Source organism: Haliaeetus albicilla, chromosome 30 (genome assembly GCF_947461875.1).
Source record: "Haliaeetus albicilla chromosome 30, bHalAlb1.1, whole genome shotgun sequence".
NCBI classification, from domain to species: Eukaryota; Metazoa; Chordata; class Aves; order Accipitriformes; family Accipitridae; genus Haliaeetus; species Haliaeetus albicilla.
Window position 1 is genome coordinate 423,071 of NC_091512.1, and position 19,477 is coordinate 442,547.

At 50.4% G+C, this 19,477-nt stretch overlaps 1 protein-coding gene across 1 annotated transcript; it reads left to right on the plus strand.

Moving 5' to 3' along the window:
• Positions 1 to 212: 212 nt before the first annotated feature.
• Positions 213 to 6,390, plus strand: LOC138683007 (olfactory receptor 14C36-like). The gene is made up of 4 exons (XM_069774527.1): positions 213 to 287; positions 2,971 to 3,190; positions 3,290 to 3,309; positions 5,452 to 6,390. The coding sequence occupies exons 1-4, from the start codon at positions 213 to 215 to the stop codon at positions 6,388 to 6,390; spliced, it is 1,254 nt and encodes a 417-aa protein (XP_069630628.1).
• The last annotated feature ends 13,087 nt before the right edge of the window (positions 6,391 to 19,477 follow it).

Genomic DNA, 19,477 nt, shown 5'->3' on the forward strand with positions numbered 1-19,477 from the left:
GTCCTCAAGATGGTGTAATCTACAAAAGCTATGAAAAAGAACTCTCTCATCTCAACTGGGTCATTAAAAGCCCATTAAAGAGGGCAGGTGGCAGGACAGGCCCCTGCAGGACCCTACTAGCTAGATGCGTCCAGGCAGAGTACGACACATTGACCACAACCCTCTGAGACCAACGGTCCAGCTCGGTTTTTTACCCATCTACTTTGCCATCCATGCCAACCATAATATCCTACCTTGGACACAAGAATATTGTGGGGGATGATGAGGAATGCCTTGCTGACTTCCAGGTAAAAGACCATCGCTGGTCTCCCCGTATCAGATTTCCCATGCTCCTTCACTCTTCAGAGCTGCTTCTCATGGCACCACTTGTCTCAGTCTCCTGAGTGTGCCCAAGTCTTCTCCTCTGGAGTCCCAGGTCTGTGCTCTGTGGCTGGCCTTACTCACTGCCCTTTGGTGTCTGATCCCCTACTAATTCATGGCCATGACAGCCAAGGCTTACACTGATTATCATCACATCCCTAACCAGCTGTTCCTTGTTGGCCAGGATCAGGTCCAGGTGAGAATCACCCTTGGTGGCCCACCTGGCAGCTGTCTGAAGAAGTTGTCCCAATAGCCTTCAGGCTGTTGGCACCCTGTTGCTTTGCCTTGCCAGGGAATGCCAGGGCACTTTGTGGAATGATTGCTGGAGGTGACTTACCGATATGACACACACCCCCCACCCCACCCCCTCAAGGGAAGGTGAACCCCAGGGTGGAATACAGTGGACACATAAAGAATCGGTTCCATGATAGTTCCCTAAGCAACATAACCTGCAACTTTAGATGTCAGCAACACCAGGGGAACTTGGTGTGCTGACTCTGAAAAGTAACACGGAGGGTGAAGTGGAGTGGAGACACCACAGCCAGGCTCTGTGATCACAGGGATAGGGAACTGGAACAATAGGAACAAGAACAGTTGGTCCCTGCATTGAATCCACTGAAGCAAGGAAGTAAAATAATGGGGGTTCTGTCGACCTAATGCCCTACTTATGAATTGTATCACACGTGCCCAGTTCTGGGCTACTGACATGTAACACCATGTCCTTTGGGTGAACTTTGCTCATTATAATATCATTATAATACCAAAACACTCCTCCATCCCCAAAGTTACCCACCTCTAAGGTGCAACCATGCCCCCACCCCCCGGGAGCATGCGCTTTGAATTTTTTCTAGCATATAACTTTAAAAGCAAAGCGAGAGAACTTCATACCCAAGTAAAAGTATGTATGACTGAAGTCACTCAAGCTCCACCTAAAAGGAAAAATAGGATAAAAAGACCCCAAAAGAGGAAGACTATTAGGGAGGACACCATCAAAGACAAGTCAGGAGGACGTCACTGACTTCTGGGACCAGTTGACAGGCTAAGCCTCTCTTGCCCCCCCAGGGACACCTATTGGGTGAGATTTGAACACTTGGCTGTCCCAAGTGCTTCCCCAGGAAACTTAGAAAGCTCTCTCTATAGAGTCGTTTTCTTTTCTGATCTTGCGCGCTGTATTAATCATAATCGCAATATTTGCATGTGCTTTGCAGACAGTGTATTTATCACCAGCAATCCAAAAGAACCTGTACTGTTGCTTTAATAAACTGCGCTGCTCATTAATCTAGCTGTGATAATTTCTTAACGCAACCAAACTCCCTGAGTCTGGTAATTCCCGTGCGTTGAACGTGGCTAAGCTGAGAGAGCAGTGTGCTGTAAGCGCATCCGGCATTGTGACAGTAATGCGACCGGACTTATCGCGCAGAATTGGACGTTACTCAGAAACTAAACTTGGCCATCCCCAGCCCCTCTGACATCTGAGGATAAGCTGGAACACAACGGGGGGTATTTTCTGCCAAATTCCTTTACCCTTTAACACAACATGTACTTACCCTTAAACTGAGCAGCTGCCCTGACTTAGGTTAGGCATTGCAGGGATGTCTATGAGAGTCCTGCCATAACTGTCAATGGAGATCTGGTAAATACAGCTGATGGAGAAGAGAGAGAGACTTAGCTCTCCTGATGGCAATGACTCCATTTGCTCAGAGGAATACCTCTATCGGCTACCCTGGCCATAATGAGCAGGAACAGGCTTCGTTGTTCTAAATGTGAGCATCTGCTGTCACTTCAGCTGGCCAAAAGAAATGCCCCACCAGCCTCCAAAAGGATGATCGCAAACACTGCCCTGTCCCTCTGAATTGCTCCATCAGAGCTTACAGTGACTTGCACATGTCTTGGACCACTCCTGGCACCTCAAATGTCACCTGTGGTTTGCATGGGTATGGGAGGTACAGGAGATTCCTCCCATGACTGTCTGGGTGCCCTGTCTCCTAGTGGGACAAAAAGAGGTGATTCTTGGACCTAACTCTGAGTCGCGGTTTAACGGCAGCCAGCAACTAAGCACCCCACAGCCGCTCACTCTCTTCCCAGTCCCCACCCAGTGGGATGGGGAAGGGAATTGAGAAAGAAACTAAAACTCGTGGGTTGAGATAGGAACAGTTTAATAGAACAGAAAAGGAGAAACTAATAATGATAAGGGTAACGCTAATAAAATGACAATAGTAATAATCAAAGGCTTGGAATATGCAAGTGATGCACAATGCAATTGCTCGCCACCTACCAATCGACACCCCGTTCGTCCCTGAGTGGCCATCCCCCCAACCTCACTCCCCCCCAGTTTATATACTACACGTGAAGTCACATGGTATGGAATACACCGTTGGCTACTGTGGGTCAGCTGCCCTTGCTGTGTCCGCTCCCGATTTCTTACGCCCCTCCAGCCTTCTTGCTGGCTGGGCATCAGAAGCTGAAAAATCCTTGACTTTAGACTAAACACTACTTAGCAACAACTGAAAACTTCAGTGTGTTATCAGCATTCTTCTCATACCTAACTCAAAAACATAGCACTATACCAGCTACTAGGAAGACAATTAACTCTATCCCAGCTGAAACCAGGACACTGCCTCTGATAGGGGAAATAACACTGCTGGAAAGAAGTGTGTCTCCCCAGCTGAGGGAGGGAACATCAGTGTTTGCTTCAGCCTGTTTCCCAGCAGGTTCCCCTGGAGCCCCAGGGACACCAGGAGGCAGCCCAGAGGGGGCAGAGAAAGTGCTGCCTTGGGCTGGTCCTCTGCTGCTGAGCTGGGCTGGGCTCCTGGGCTGGAGGGAGCTCATGGCAAGCAGGCAGCACTGCAGAGAGACAGCTCTGCCCAGGAGCAGCTCCTCTGCAAAGCGCAGCAGGGCTGAGGGCACTGCCTGCAGGCACCGAGAGCAGACAAGAGAAGTGACAGAGAGGTTGAAGGCAGTCTGAGGTGGGAGGACAGGTGAGAGCTCACTGTGGGAGAAATCTTCACAGCCCTTGACAGGGTAAGTCTCAGGCTGCAGGGCAATGCCGATGAGTTCTTGGAAGTGTCTCCTAGACATGGCACGTGCCAGGGCTGATGGGACCTGTCAGGATGGGTCTCCTTGCTTTTCTCTGGTGTGGAGGAGGAGGACATGCTCCAGAGCAGGGCTTCCCTGCTTCACCCTCAGAGGGACATTGCAAGACAGCTTCCTTCTGCCAGCAATGGCTACAGCGATGTGAAGGTGGGTGTGCACCCAGGGGCGCCCATGGCTGTCCTTCCAAGCAGGTGCCCTGCAGCCCAGGGTGATGTGTGCTGGGGCAGGGACTCTGCTGTCTGCCGGTGTCAGCTCTCAGCCTGCCCAGGGAGCTCCCCATGACCATGCAGGGAGAAGCTGTGGGTGGAAGGCATGACCCCCAGCAGGCTAGGGCAGGGCAGAGCAGGGCACAGTCCTTCTGCTCTCAAGAAAGTGTTGCATGGGTCAGGGCTTCTCACAGCTTCAGCTCTACCTCATGACATTGTTAAGGGAGGGGGTTTCTCAAGAAGCACATCAGCTCAGCAACAACTTCCCCTATCCAGCCATATCAGGTTCTCTGTGATCTGGTCTTTAGCCCCTGCACAAGCAGAGATGCCCCTGGGCAGTACCCTGCCCCTGCGAGGTGTTTGCAGGCAGAGGTGAACACACCGCAAGTGGGATGGGGTTTGTGAGCACTGACAGGGAGTTGTGCTGGCGACAGGGCTCCTGGCAGAACAGCCTCAAGCAGCAGAGACACAGGCAGGCAGTGAGAGGGAGCTGCTGCCAGAAACGCTGGGGAGGTGGATGTGGGCACCTCCCTGCCGTCCCAGGGGCGCAGACACCTTCCCCTGCGCAACTCCTCCCTGGTCTCCTTTCCCAGCCTAAGCAGAGCCTCTGCCCTCCAACTCCTGAGGTCTGAGGCATGCATTGCCCCTGCAGCAGCCAGAGCCCAGAAAAGGACAAATCCCTCTGTCTATCTTTGTGTGTCCCTCCTCCCTTGGCAGGAGATTGTGGCCTTCCACTGTCATCCGCTCCTGCCTGTGCTGCCCTGGTTCTCACTGTTGGATTTGCTGAGTCAGTGTGGAAGGTGGGGGTCGGGGTGGCAGGTTCCTCTCCTGTTCAGAAGCCGACCCTTTGGGTCCTGCTTTGCAGACGTGTCTATGGTAGCAAAGTGCCCAAGTCTCCGGGCAGCTTCAGGACATTCAGCTATTTCCTTGGGGTGTCCTGCTGCGCTGCAGGGTGCCCTCCAGAAGGGCACAGCTCTCCCATAGTATCCCATAATGCTAGGATCCCCATGGAGAAGACACCTCGGTGCTAAGGCTGTGGAAATGCTGCTGGGCAGCTGTATGTGGGCAGCTGCAATGGTCCCTCTGTGTCCCAGTCTGAGAGGGGAGAGATGAGGTCCTCCTCAAGTACCCTGAGAAAAGCCAAGGAGTCTGGCATCTGCTCTTCGAACCTGGGTTCCTCTGCTCTCAGCAGCATCCAGTTTCTTTTTAGGGGAACACCTGAGTGGGACCCTCCTCCAGCTCCAGGCTGCCAGCACAGGGCAGCTGAGACCCGGACTGATAGGCAGAGCAGCTCTCCTCACTCTGCACTAGGGGACTGTCCCTTTGCCTCTCAGGATCCACAAGATTTCACTCGGAGTGCATTAGAAATGTCAGGGATTTCAGTCATCCAAAGCCACTCCTAAATGTGGCAAGTGCAACTAGAACGAAATGAACAAAACAGAATCCCCTCAGCTCTGTTCTGCAGTTGGGCAATTTGAGAACTGCAATGCTGAAAAGCTCTTTGATACATCATGAGTGCATTCAGTTTGAGATCAGCCTGTGTTCCTAGTTCCCTCTCACTGCAGAGAAAGAAGGGCTGCTCAAGAGCCCACTACAGAGTCCCTGCTCCCCATTGCCCCCTCAGCCAGCAAAACCCGGAGCTCAAGTAAGGGAGCTGCAGAGAATTCTTCCTAAAATGAGGGAGTCTGAATGTGGGGTTGCAATGAGACATGCAATATGTTTTGCTCAGAGAAGTCTGGCCTAACTCACTAGTGCATTTTGCTCCTCAACAGGTAACAATATGCGGAGGAAGCAAATGTCCAACCACAGCTCCATCACCGAGTTCCTCCTCCTGGCATTTGCAGACACGTGGGAGCTGCAGCTCTTGCACTTCTGGCTCTTCCTGGGCATCTACCTGGCTGCCCTCCTGGCCAACGGCCTCATCATCACCGCCATAGCCTGTGACCACCGCCTCCACAACCCCATGAACTTCTTCCTCCTCAACCTCTCCCTCCTTGACCTGGGCTCCATCTCCACCACTGTCCCCAAAGCCATGGCCAGCTCCCTCTGGGACACCAGGGCCATTTCCTTCTTGGGATGTGCTGCCCAGGTCTTCTTTGTATTCTTCTTGTTTGGTGCAGAGTATTCTCTCCTCACTGTCATGGCCTATGACCGCTACGTTGCCATCTGCAAGCCCCTGCACTACGGGACCCTCCTGGGCAGCAGAGCTTGTGTCCACATGGCAGCAGCTGCCTGGGGCAGTGGGTTTCTCCATGCTGTCCTGCACACTGCCAATACTTTTTCAGTACCCCTCTGCCAAGGCAATGCTGTGGACCAGTTCTTCTGTGAAATCCCCCAGATCCTCAAGCTCGCCTGCTCAGATGCCTACCTCAGGGAAGTTGGGGTACTTGCAGTTGGTGTCTGTTTTGGATTTGGGTGTTTTGTTTTCATTGTGCTGTCCTATGTGCAGATCTTCAGGGCTGTGCTGAGGATCCCCTCTGAGCAGGGAAGGTACAAAGCCTTTTCCATGTGCCTCCCTCACCTCGCCGTGGCTTCCTTGTTTATCAGCACTGTCATGTTTGCCTACCTGAAGCCCCCCTCCCTGTCCTCCCCATCCCTGGACCTGCTGGTGGCAGTTCTGTACTCAGTGGTGCCTCCAGCAGTGAATCCCTTCCTCTACAGCATTAGGAACCAGGATCTCCAAGATGCACTGAAGAAGCTGATTCAATCAGTAATCTTTCAGAAGCAATAAGCTGCCTGTGTCTCTTCACAAGTGATTTCCAATGTATCTGGGGAACCTCCTGTGCTTTGGGTATTTTATCTGTGATAATCATAGTTGCCCAGTGATGTCTGCATCTGCTCCACTTGCCCAGAGGCAGGAATCCAGCCTGTCTGACCCAGAAGTCTTTGCACATGTGTCTGGCATGATGGCACAGCTGGCCTCCCCTGTCACGTCTCTGTAACAAAAGGGGATTTTCTTAGTTCTGGTGTCTGGAGCTTGGTCTCTTCTTCCAAAAGCTGAGGTCAGGAACAGGCTGAAGAAATTGCCCCCCTACAAGTCTGTGCTGCTATGCTGAGGTTCTCTGTGGGCAGAGGGGAGATGGGCATAGGGTGATGATTTAGAGAGTGAGACTGGAGTGAGCTTTCACTGGTGGCCTTGCTAATTGGCCACTTCCAGCACTGGCAACTCAGCACAGGTTTATGGGTGAGTTTTGGTGCACAGCCATTTCCCTCCTCCTGTTGGGCTCACTGCCTGCACTGGGGGAATGGCCAGCCCTGCTCAGCCTCTCTCCTTCTGCAGACCGTGACAGACCCCCGAGCACAGTTGTTGGCAAAACCCCACATGGGATGTGGATAGGGCTGGAGAGGTTCCAGGACCTGGAAGAGGCTATCTCAAGGAAGAGGAACAGAAGGGGGACAGGGCACAAAGGGATATCATGGGGCTCATGCAAGAGAAACTGTTCCTCACACCGAATACACCCTTTGCCATGCTGTGCCTGCACAGTGGGGCTGTGGGAGCACGTGTGAGGCAGCGGGGCTGGCCCAACACAGGACAGGACACTGACAGGGGCCCCGGAGCAGCTGCCAGGGGATGACCACCTGGAGTTGGCGGCTGCAAGAAAAGTCAAGAGCAAAGGCAAGAGCTTCAGTTGCTGTGTTAGAGATCAAGGCTGGACAAGGAAAATGCAGGGCTGCTTCTGAAAGAGCATGGTGATCTAATAAACAGCAGGCACTAATGGGCCTGAGGGACTCAATACCGCCTTTGCCTGAGTCTTTACTGAAAAGGTCTCCCAGGCCTCTCTGCTCAGGGAAAGGGGTTCAAGGAGGAGGAGAGCATGTATTGGCAGGAACCTCATTGTTATATACCGACAGAGCCAATTTTTATATAACAATATATTTATTGAGAATAGCAAGCAAGCAGCGCTGGGCGGCCGGGGAGTCCGCGCTCTACCAATGGCTCACAACTTTATGTTATAGTTACATTTCTTATATACAGTTCATGCACCCCTTTCTTGTAAGTCTCTGCCTTGTCCTGCTTCCTCTTTCTTCACTCGTGCAGGTTTGTTACTAGGCAGATTCGGTCCATCTTCTCAAGGATGAGTGTCTTTTGATGTAGAATGTCTTTTGATGTGGAGAAGTACAGTCTTGGCAGAATTAATCCCCTTATCTGGTAAATTGTAGCTGTTGTCTTTTCCCTCCTTATCTAGTAAGTTATAGCTGTTGTTCTTTACCCTCCTTAGCTAGTAAGTTATAGCCATTGCCCTTTTCCCGTGACCTTTACGCACTATTGAAGCAAGCCTTGTTATTTACACAAGGCATCTGCTAAATTTCAATATGTCTCTTCCCCCTTCCCGATTGGTATGTAAGCCTTATTGTCTTCTTTTAATTCAACACGAATTACACAATGTCAGGGAACAATTTGGTTCCCTGTCGATTACACTCATGAAATCCCACAAGGACAAATGGCAGTTTCTGCCCCTGCAGGAGACTCACCCTGGCAATGGCACAGGCTGCGGATGCCTGTCTGGGAGCAGCCCTGTGGGAAAGGTCTTGGTGGGCAGGGAGCTGGACAGGAGGCAGCCGTCTACCCTGGCAGCAAGGGAAGCCACCAGCATCCTGGGCTGTATGACCAGGAGCACAACCAGGAGGTCAAGGGAAAGGAATTCTCTGGAATACTCCATCCAGCTTTCAGATCCCCAGTTCAGGAATGATATTGGCAAGCTGGGGTGGGTTTAGCAAAGGGCCCTCAGGACAGCCAGGGGCTGGAGCGCTTTGCCTGTGAGGAGAAGCTGAGGGATCTGAGGCTAATTTGGCCCAAGATCCCCTCCTGACAGTGAGGTACGGATCAATCCAAGCAAGATTCAATTACTTTAACCTGCAGTGCTGTCCAAAAGGGCCTTGCACAGACATGGAAGAGGCTGAGGATCTCATGGCCTCACTTCCTTACTCCTTTCCTGGTAAGATCTTCCCCCAAGTCTCCCTGGTCCTTGAGACTCCTAGCAACCTCTGTGGTAGCAAAGCTTCACCCATGGGAGAGCAAGATGCAGCTGGGGAACACTAGTGCCAGTTGGACACAGGCAAGTGCATGGGTCCAGAGGGGATGCACCCAAGGGTGCAGGGGAAAATGGCTGGTGTCATTGCAAGGCTGCTGTCCTTTGTCTTTGAAATGTCACGGCAGCTGCAGGGAACATAATGATCATTGTTAGAAAGTCCAGCCGGTGGCCAGTTTCTAGAGGTATCCCTCAGAGAGAAGTGCTTGGGGTAATGTTGTCTGACATCTTAAGTGATGGCCTGGACAATAGGACAGAGTTCACTCTCAGCATGTTTGTGGATGAGACATAACTGAGGGGAGCCCTTCATTGAGTAGGGTCAGGGAGGGGAACTAGGTGATGCCCAGAAATATCTCCCACATTTAATTACTCAATAAATCTTTACCTGGAGTTCTCTGGAGTTCTCTGTAAAGACAAAATAAGGAGAGGCTGAAGAAGAGATGGGAAATACGTCAATATAGATATAGTATTTTTTCAGAACAAAATTTTTCCACTCAGCAGTGGTAGTAAAAGCATTTTGATGAACAACTCCATCTTAATATGTTGGCAGATGGAAATTACTGTAGTGGACTCATGTGGTCCTTCCAAATGAAAAAATAAAAAGAAAAAAATAATTATAAGAACTAAGCCAAAATATCTGACACTCTGAAAATGAAGATTGGTTTCAGTTCTTGCCTAGAATAACGTTTCAGTAGGTTTCAGCTCAAGACTAAAAGACCTACGTTCAGGTCTGGATTCATTTGTCCACGTACAGAGACTGTTGCTGTCTGAGCTGCCCCAGGGTTACAGATGTACCTATAAGGTACTTGGAAATGTGACCCAGGGCGCCCTTCTGGAGCATTTAGCTGGTCACCATGAAATCTCCAGGCTTCTTGGTGGAGACAATCTCTCCATTTATTCCAAAGGGAAGTCTAGACAACTCCATTAGATGTAGACATCTGCGCTGAGGTGTCTGTTGTTGGGTAAGGGCAATCTTGTCCTTTTCTTCACCTAAAAGACAGGGACAATTCATGTGCCCCGGAGGGAATGTGAAGGGAGTGTGTCTTGCTGATTTAGGGAGTCCTTCCAGAAGCACTGGTAACACAAAGATGCTGGCCACGCAGAAACAGAGCGTTTCACTGAAGATGGCCATCCATCTTCTCTGTAACAGTTGAGAGAGCTGAATACCTCAGAGTGTGACTGGCTGTGTGAAAGGGTGAGCAGTGGCAAGGACAGTCCTGGGCAGGGAGTGTGTTAGGGCACTGAACTCCATGTGAGACACAAACCTATTGTATTTAATGTTATAGGCCTGATTCTGATAGAAAGGTGCAGAAAATGTCAAAAAATAACATGAAGCAACAAAGAAATTAAGGAAACAATTTAAAGGGAAGGAAATGTTTTACTTGTGTGGCAGGTTGACCCTGGCTGGATGCCAGGTGCCCACCAAGCTGCTCTATCCCTCCCCCTCCTCAGCTGAATGGAGAGAGAAAAATATGACAAGAGGCTCGTGAGTCAAGAAAAGGAGAGGGAGATCGCTCAGCAATTACCTTCACAGGCAAAACAAGCTTGACTGGAGGAAATCAGTTTAATTTATTACCAATCAAATCAGAGTAGGGTAACAAGGAATAAAACCAAATCTTAAAACACCTTCCCCCCACCCCTCTCTTCCCGGGCTCAAATTCACTCCCAAATTCTTCACCTCCTCCCTCCAAACATCACAGGGGGATGGAGAATGGGGGTTGCGGTCAGTTCATCACACGTTGTCTCTGCCGCTCCTTCCTCCTCACACTCTTCCTCTGCTCCAGCGTGGAGTCCCTCCCACAGGAGACAGTTCTCCATGAACTTCTCCATCATGGGTCTTTTCCAGAAGGTGCAGTCCTTCAGGAACAGAACGCTCCAGTGTGGCTGTAGCACGGGGTCGTAAGTCCTCCTAGCAAATGTGCTCCAGTGTGGCCTCCTCTCCCCACAGGACCTGCCAGGAGCCTGCTCCTGTGCAGGCTTCCCACAGGGGTTGCAGCCTTCTTTGGGTACATCCTGCTGCTCCTGCATGGGGTCCTCCATGGGCTGCAGGTGGATATCTGCTCCACCGTTAACCTCCATGGGCTGCAGGGGGAAAACCTGGCATTCCTCAGGGGTCAGTTTTGGGAATGGCACTGTTTAACATCTTCATCAGTGACATAGACAGTGGGACCAAGGGCACCCTTAGCAAGTTTGCCAATGACACCAAGCTGTGTGGTGCAGTTGTCCCGACCCAATATCGGGGAGGGTTGTTAAATGATCCCGAGAGCGAGATTAAGACACAAACGAGGTCAAATGCTGTACAACCTTACAACTTTTATTTCCTACAACAACCAATAACTGCGATAGAACAGAGTGAGGAAGAAGGGAAAGAGACAGACCTAAGCAAGAGAACGGGAGAGAGATAGCAAGACTAGTTACCACCACCACGAAGCCAGCAACGTCCCGCTGAGTGGGTTCCGATGCTGGTGATGGAGGGTCGGGTTCTTCAGCTGCCAGTCAGATGCCTCTCCTGCTAATCCAGATGTTACAGTCCTTCAGGTGTCTTCCAAGTCTGGGTTTTTCCTGCTCGCGAGAGGGGAGTATGCAGTTCTTTTATTGTTCCAGTCCCCACCATTTCTCTGAAAAGTCCACCCATTTCTTCAGAACTCATTATCCTGTGTGCCGCCCCCTGTTCCTCCATGGGCGCATGCCCAGGTGCTGATGGTGGTTTCTCACCTTGCTTGTGGGCAAGCACAGCTCAGCAGGCGCGGATGTGGTGGCTTCTTCAGGGACATCTTGTGCGTACTCCCCTACAACGACAGGATGTCGAGGCAGCAGCAATGTCGAGTCAGCAAATCAACACAGTCTCTTACATCCACCCCGTGGCTCGACATTGCTGTCCTCGTGGTGGCATAGAAAGTAAAGGTATAGAGAGAGAAAGAGGGAAAAAGTGCAATCTACAACGATATAACCAAGTTAACAGATTTCCATAATGCAGCAAAAACAAAAACCAAAGGTCAAGGTAAGACGATTTGGATTCTATGTTACTACAATACTTCTACATTAGGCAACAACACGGATGACCAACAACATCATAACACTTATCTTACTTATAACATTTCTAAATAGGTTAAACAACAGCATCTAATGACTAACAACACCTATTTAACATACCATAACAATTAATTAACAATTATAAATTTAACTAACTCTACAATACTAAAACATATCTCAGGGTTACAAAAAGTCAATAAAAAACCCACAATGGCCGTTCGCATGGTGGACAGCTACAAGGACGAAAGAGAAGCATTAAAAGAACAACTAAGATAACCGTTATTAAAGCAAAGGCTATATAATAAATTGGAATCAATGCGAACACGTAGTCATACTCCATCATTTTGCCAGCAGTATGCTACAAAATGGTCTCAGTCCTAGTGGTTCACGCAGTTTGCCGGCGTTGGAGTCCGCATGCGCGGCGGGAAAGCTGTTCCTTATTTTGGGCCTAGAGGCTTTTCTACAAATTTCCAGATTAGAACAAATAAACAGTAACCTTATATAACAATGCTTAAACACTATTTTACCTAAACACGTAATAGGATAACAACAATGATAACAATATCTACTGAAATGTGTCCCTGTCCGGGCCTAAGAAGGTGCTCCTGGTCCTCCGGAACGGGGAGGGGGAGAGGGTGGTCGTCCACATGAACAAGTGCAATTACAAGATGGTTTACACAAACCCTTACAAGACCCATACATGCATACCACAAAGAAAAATACAGCGAAGACCAACAAAACAGCTGCCATAAAATGCCAAAGCCACCCAGTACACTTACAAGTCAAACACATACTTATTGCAAAAGCCCACAAAACAACTGCCACAAAGTAAAGTGTAAGTAGGGTCCACATTTTGGCTGATTGCGGAGCTAATAAAAATGGTGGTCTGACTAACCTGAGAAGGGGCATTTACGCAGTTCCACGCGCCCAGCCCAAAGCACATGTGCCTAAACAATTGATACAGTCGCGCGCTTTGATTGGCAAACGACACGAATCTGTTTTACACCGTCAGGCGAAGCAACAGATACAAATTGCATATTCAATACGACATGTTGGATTAATTGAATAAAACAAGGAATAGCACGTGGCACAAACATCAAAGCGACAAATGCACACAACAGGTAAAACAGAAGCCGTTTTACCCATGGTGCTCCAGGTAACCAAGACTATAGATCACCGTCTCAAACATTCCATGTTTGAATGGGGACATGGGCTATTTTCTAACAAAACAGATTCGTTATCCTTATAGGAATCATATGGGATAAGGGGAGGTGGGGGAATTGGCTTCCCTTCACCTTCATAGGTAAATCTCCAACATAACATAATTAGAAATAACATCGTGTCTGCTTCTCTTCTTCTGTGGGTATGTCTGTGTTGCTTGCTTCTTCCTGAAAGTGAAACAAGAACAACTTCGCTTCTCAGGTTAGAAAGAGGGAACAATACATCTAGTATGAATCTTACCAATTTTTTCACAGGCACCTTTTCCCTCTCTCAAATGCAGGGGGCCACCCTCCAGCGGGTGTCTTTCCAAACGGGCGTGTCACTGTTCGCAGGAGGACACACAGGTTTTACATTCTTCCCTGGTAACTGGCCACCCTCGGGCTTGTGCTTCACAATAGAGGTCTTCGACTCCTGAATGTTTCCATTTTACCTGTAGCCATTCTAACAGGCATTCCCAATTTTCCACTATCTGGGTGCTTTGTAGGAGAGCTAGCCGGGCTAGCTCATCCACTTTAGCATTCCATTGGCTCACCGGGGCATCATCTGGTTGGTGAGATGCTACCCATGCTACTGCAAATTTCCCTTGTCTGGCAATGGCGAGAATATCTTGCCACTTTTCCTTTTGCCATACAGGTATCCTGTTGACCTCCCACCCGTTTTGTTCTCAGAATGGAAGCCACTCAGTGCAGCCCTTAAACACAGCATAAGAATCAGTATAGATATAGACAGAGGAAGCAGATTGAGCCTCGTGCTGGAAGACGCTCCACCCAGCAATTAGTTCTCCTACTTGTGCACTACCTATCCCTTTGGTAATGATCTGTTCCTTGGTATCTACTGGAAGTGCCACAGCTTGATATTTCCAAATTTTTCCCTCTCGCTTCGACGAGGCATCCGTGAACCAGACATTTTGCAATTGTCCAGAAGACGGAGGAGCTACTTCTATTACAGGTAAAAGCCCGGAGGTGTCTCTGTCTGGGTTTACCTCATCTTGTATATTTAACACTTTTGCGGCTCCTTCTGATACAGAAAAGATTTAGCAGTAGTGTTCTATTTGTGCATACCACTTTCACACAGAGGCTCTCCGGGCCACCCCGTCAGGGGGTGGCGTTCCTGCCAAAACTGCTTTGATCACTTTAAATGGACCTCTGAGCACTATAGATTGTTGCCGGATGGTCCGTTCGGCTTCTCTCAGAGCTAAACTAACTACAAATAGACCCTTTTCCCAAGTCGTATACCTTTTTTCTGCATCTTTAAAGCTACGAGAATAAAACCCAATGGGCCAAACAGGCCCCTCTGGACCCTTTTGCCACAAATGGATCGACAGTCCAGTCTTGGCAAATCCTGACTCAGTTTGATCAGTTGGGTGAATGGGACCAAGGGCCTGATAGGCATTCGCTTCAAACACCAACAACTGTAAAGCTTCGTCATGGACCTGAGTCCATTCCCACTGAGCTCTCTTTCACAACAAGTCATACAGGGGTCTAGAAATAATTGAGAAGTCCAGGATGTGTTTCCTCCAAAACACAAGCAACCCTAGTGCATGCTGTAAGTCTTTCTTTGACTCTGGCATCTGGATCTGATCAAGAGAGGAAAGGGTATCCAGTGGGATACACGTCATGCCTCCCTTCCACCAGATTCCTAAAAATTTTACCTCACTTGAAGGAGTCTGGATCTTCTCAGGTGGAGTTGTCACCCCTATACTTTCCAAATGGGTGATGATGTCGTTCTGGGTTTCTCTAACTTCTTCTACCTGCCTTCCTCCTATGAGCACATCATCCATATACTGATAGATCTTTACCTCTGCTTTTATGGGAATTGTTTCCAACTCTTGCGCTAGAGCATGGTGAGCCAGCTTGTATCCTTGGGGCAGTCGTGTAAAGGTGTACTGTTGTCCTTCCCAGGTGAAGGCAAAATGGTCCTGGTCCTCAGGTTGTAAAGGGACCATAAAAAACATATCCTTAACATCGATCGTTGCCATGACAGGGTGGGATTGTTCCTGAATGGCAGCTATCAATTCAGCAATATTTGGTACAGCAGCTGTTAGCGGCAGTTTGGAAGGGGGAAGGGTAGGTGCCACTTGCAATAGACGCACCTCCATGCCGGATGTTTCGGCTAACTGCCTAACCTGAGGGACACCAAAAGACCATGAGTTTCCCTGGGTGTCACGCCACTGTCTACCCTTCAGAACATCTATACCTAAAAGGTTCATCTGGAAAGATCCTACGGCCACCATGGTGTTGACCGGGTTTTCCTCCCCTGGCAACCATAGGGTTGCCGGAGTCATGGGCACTGATTGGGTTTTCCCAAAAGCATTTAAGACAATCAGATTTTTAGATGGAGCCGAAATCCCACATCGTTCTGCTTCAGTCCGCCTTAGCACGGTAATTTGTGCCCCACTATCAATTAAAAAGGTCACTGGTCTTTTCTTTGGTCCTACAGCAATAGTAATCAGTAAATCTCCTTTTGTATTGCAGGTGAGTTGTCTAACAAACATCCACCCTCCGTCTCCCCCCTCACCTTCAGGGAGCGGAGGATCTAGTTTCCCGCCACCTTCTCCTCTTTAGTTAATTTGTCCTCAGGGTTTATCAAGGGTGGGGCACTAGGGGTTGGTTTGGAAACAGCCTTTTGCCCTGACCAGTTCTGCACAAGCTCCTCCAATCTTTGGGTCGAGAGCCCATCCATCAAGTCCCGGGGAATGCCTTTCTGATGCCCTAGTTGCCACAGTCCCTGTCCACTTAGGGGCCTCTGTCTTCCAGGGGCTAATAGCCACCCAATAAGTCGCCGTATGATCTTGTTTTCAGTTCTTTGAGAAGGTCCACTAACAGGGCCGAATATTCTCCCAAAGTCAGTCAACTCCTGAGCTACCTCTCCCCATGTCCACACTTTTCTCCCTGGCTGCCGAAGGTCAGGGGACATCCTCCCCTCCAGAGTGGACCTAGTCCTTTCTCCATTGAGGGTGTTTAGAATTGTCCCTCGCAGTTGGATCCCAATTGGTCTCAGAGATATACTCATCCTCTCTGGGTCCACAGGCAGCATCATCGGGGAGCCCTGATGGGGCTTGAGCTCCTGGTCATACATCATCTGGATACATGCCGCCTTTTGCACACTTTCCACTAACTGATCCACCGTGCCGGTTATGGCAAGGGGATCTCCCCTTTCCATGGGGTTCAGCCCTCCAGCCCAGTACGCAATTCTCTGAGTCAGTGACCATGGGGCCTGGTGATTGCCAGTTGTTAGAAACACACCTGGACCCCAATATCCTTCAGCTTCTTTCTCTGACAATAAGATTCCATCTCCTCCCGTCAAAGACACTCTCCACACATACTCTTTCTCAGATACCTTTGCCATCCTTGAAAAATCTTTCCTCACTTTTGCTGATTCAGTTGCTGTATATGGGGCTTCTTTAGTGATTACCTGAGGACGGTCATCGCTACTGTCCTCATACACATACTCTGTTTTAATCACTGGGCACACGTGGGGGGGCTTTCTAAGGTCTCCTTTGCCCTTTGCAAATCCCCCTGAGGATAGATTTGCTGTGTCCTTTTCTCCGCAGGCGGCGTTTCTACCTCCACCTCTCTCTCCATCTCTCTCGCCAGTTGCTTCTTCAATTCTTTCGTTAAAACTTTAACAAGGTTCCTTTCCTCCTCCAGCAACTGTTTACTTTCTTGCAATTGTTCCTGCAGACTTCTGATCATATCACTCTGACCAGACTTCTGCTTCCTCTCTTCCATCGCGGCTGCCAGACTCGCTCCCAGCACCGCACAAATTATAGCTTTTCCTTTCCCTTTCTTAACCTTAGCTTCCTTCTGTAAGATTCTTATCCGATCCACCACACTGTGGTTGAAACCGGTGCTTTTTCACCCAATCTTGTCCCTGGACTGAGGGGCAAGATCGGTAGTCTTCTAAAAGATCATATAGTTTCTCTATTCCCTCAACCCGTGAGGGCGCAGAATCACAAACACCAACAGTTTCCCGAGCATCCATTTTCTCTAACGCAAATGAGGGGGTCTGTGTTCTGAGAGGGTCTCCCTCTCAGAAGGGCACAGTATCCAGTCACAGATCAACACCACTAGAAGGGGGTAACGTCTTGAGAGGGTCTCACAATAGTTCCGAATTCCCCCCTTCTCACTCTCAAGAGCACAAACTTCAAAGCCACAGACTAACTTAAAGGAGGATTACGTCCTGAGAGGGCCACGCGTGAATATACTAGTTCCCCCTTTTCACTCTCAGGAGCCAGACTACACATTAACACAAAAGTTCAACAACAAGTTAGTACAGCACTCTCATCTCTAGGGATCCCACTTCTGACACCAATTAAAATGTCCCGACCCAATATCGGGGAGGGATCCTGAGAGCGAGATTAAGACACAAACGAGGTCAAATGCTGTACAACCTTACAACTTTTATTTCCTACAACAACCAATAACTGCGATAGAACAGAGTGAGGAAGAAGGGAAAGAGACAGACCTAAGCAAGAGAACGGAAGAGAGGTAGCAAGACTAGTTACCACCACCATGAAGCCAGCAACGTCCCGCTGAGTGGGTTCCGACGCCGGTGTTGGAGGGTCGGGTTCTTCAGCTGCCAGTCAGGTGCTTCTCCTTCTAATCCAGATGTTACAGTCCTTCAGGTGTCTTCCAAGTCTGGGTTTTTCGCGTGTGAGCGAGAGGGGAGTATACAGTTCTTTTATTAGTTCCAGTCCGCACCATTTCTCTGAAAGGTCCACCCATTTCTTCAGAACTCATTATCCTGTGTGCCACCCCCTGTTCCTCCATGGGCGCATGCCCAGGTGCTGATGGTGGTTTCTCACCTTGCTTGAGGGCAAGAACACCTCAGCAGGCGCGGATGTGGTGGCTTTCTTCAGGGACATCTTGTGCGTACCCCCCTACAACGACAGGATGTCGAGGAGGCAGCGATCTCAAGTCAGCAAATCAACACAGTCTCTTACACACCTGTAGGGACAGCAGGTGTACCCTGGTGCACCAGTAAGGGTTCCGGTACAACCCGGGAGTACCGGTGGGTATACCAAAACTACCGTGGTGGGAGTACCGGTAGTAACCCGGATCGCTGGGTAGGGGCGCCAGGCCTACCGCGGAGCATCAGGTAGGGATACCAGGCCTATCCAGGAGGGTCAGGTAGGGAGGCTGGGTCTAACCCAGCATGCCTGTAGGGACAGTTGGTGGACTCCGGCGCATCACAAAGGGGTGGGGGAACCGGAACTACCCCGGAACGTCGGGTAGGGATAATGGGCCTACCCCAGAGGGTCAGGTAGGGAGGACGGGTCTTACCCCATGGACTAGTAGGCACAGCAGGTGTACCCTGGCGCACCAGTAGAGGTTCCAGTACTACCCCGGAGTACTGGTGGGGGTACTGGTACTACCCCGGAGCATCAGGTAGGGATACCGGGCCTAACCCGGAGGGTCAGGTAGGAAGGGTGGGTCTAACCCTGTGCGCCCATAGGGTCAGCAGGGTAATCCCGGCGCACCAGTAAGGATTCCAGTACAACCCGGGAGTACGGGTGGGTATACCAATACTACTGCAGACTACCGGTGGGAGTTCTGGTACTACCCCAGAACGTCGGGTAGGGGCACCAGGCCTACCGCAAAGCATCAGGTAGGGATACTGGGCCTACCCTGTAGGGTCAGGTAGGGAGGCCGGGTTTAACCCAGCGCGCCCGTAGGGACAGCTGGTGGACTCTGGTGCATCACAAAGGGTTCCGGTACAACCCCAGAGTACTGGTGGGGGAACCGGTTCTACCATGGAACGTCGGGTACGGATAACGGGCCTAACCCAGAGGGTCAGGTGGGAAGGGCGGGTCTAGTCCCGCACGCTAGTGGGGACAGCAGGTGTACCCCGGCGCACCAGTATGGGTTCCAATACTACCTTGGAGTACCGGTGGGGGTACCGGTACTACCCCGGAGCATCAGGTAGGGATACTGGGCCTAACCCAGAGGGTCAGGTTGGAAGGCCGGGTCTAACCCAGCGCACTTGTAGGGACAGCTGGTGTACTCCGGCGCATCGCAAAGGGTTCCGGTACAATCTCAGAGTACCGGTGGGGGAACCGGTTCTACCCCGGAATGTAGGGTAGGGATACAGGGCCTAACCCGGAGGGTCAGGTGGGAAGGGCGGGTCTAACCCTGCACGCCCGTAAGGTCAGCAGGTGTACCCCGGCGCACAGGTAAGGGTTCCGGTACGACCCGGTAGTACCGGTGGGTATACCGATACTACTGCGGAGTACCGGTGGGAGTACCGGTACTACCCCGGAATGTCGGGTAAGGGCACCAGGCCTACTGCAGAGCATCAGGTAGGGATACTGTGCCTACCCTGGAGGGTCAGGTAGGGAGGCCTGGTCTAACCCAGTGCGAACGTAGGGACAGCTGGTGGCCTCCTGCGCATCACAAAGGGTTCCAGTACAACCCCAGAGTACCGGTGGGGGAACCAATTCTACCATGGAACATCGGGTAGGGATACTGGGCCTAACTCGGAGGGTCAGGTTGGAAGGGAGGGTCTAACCCCGCGCACCCATAGGGAAAGCAG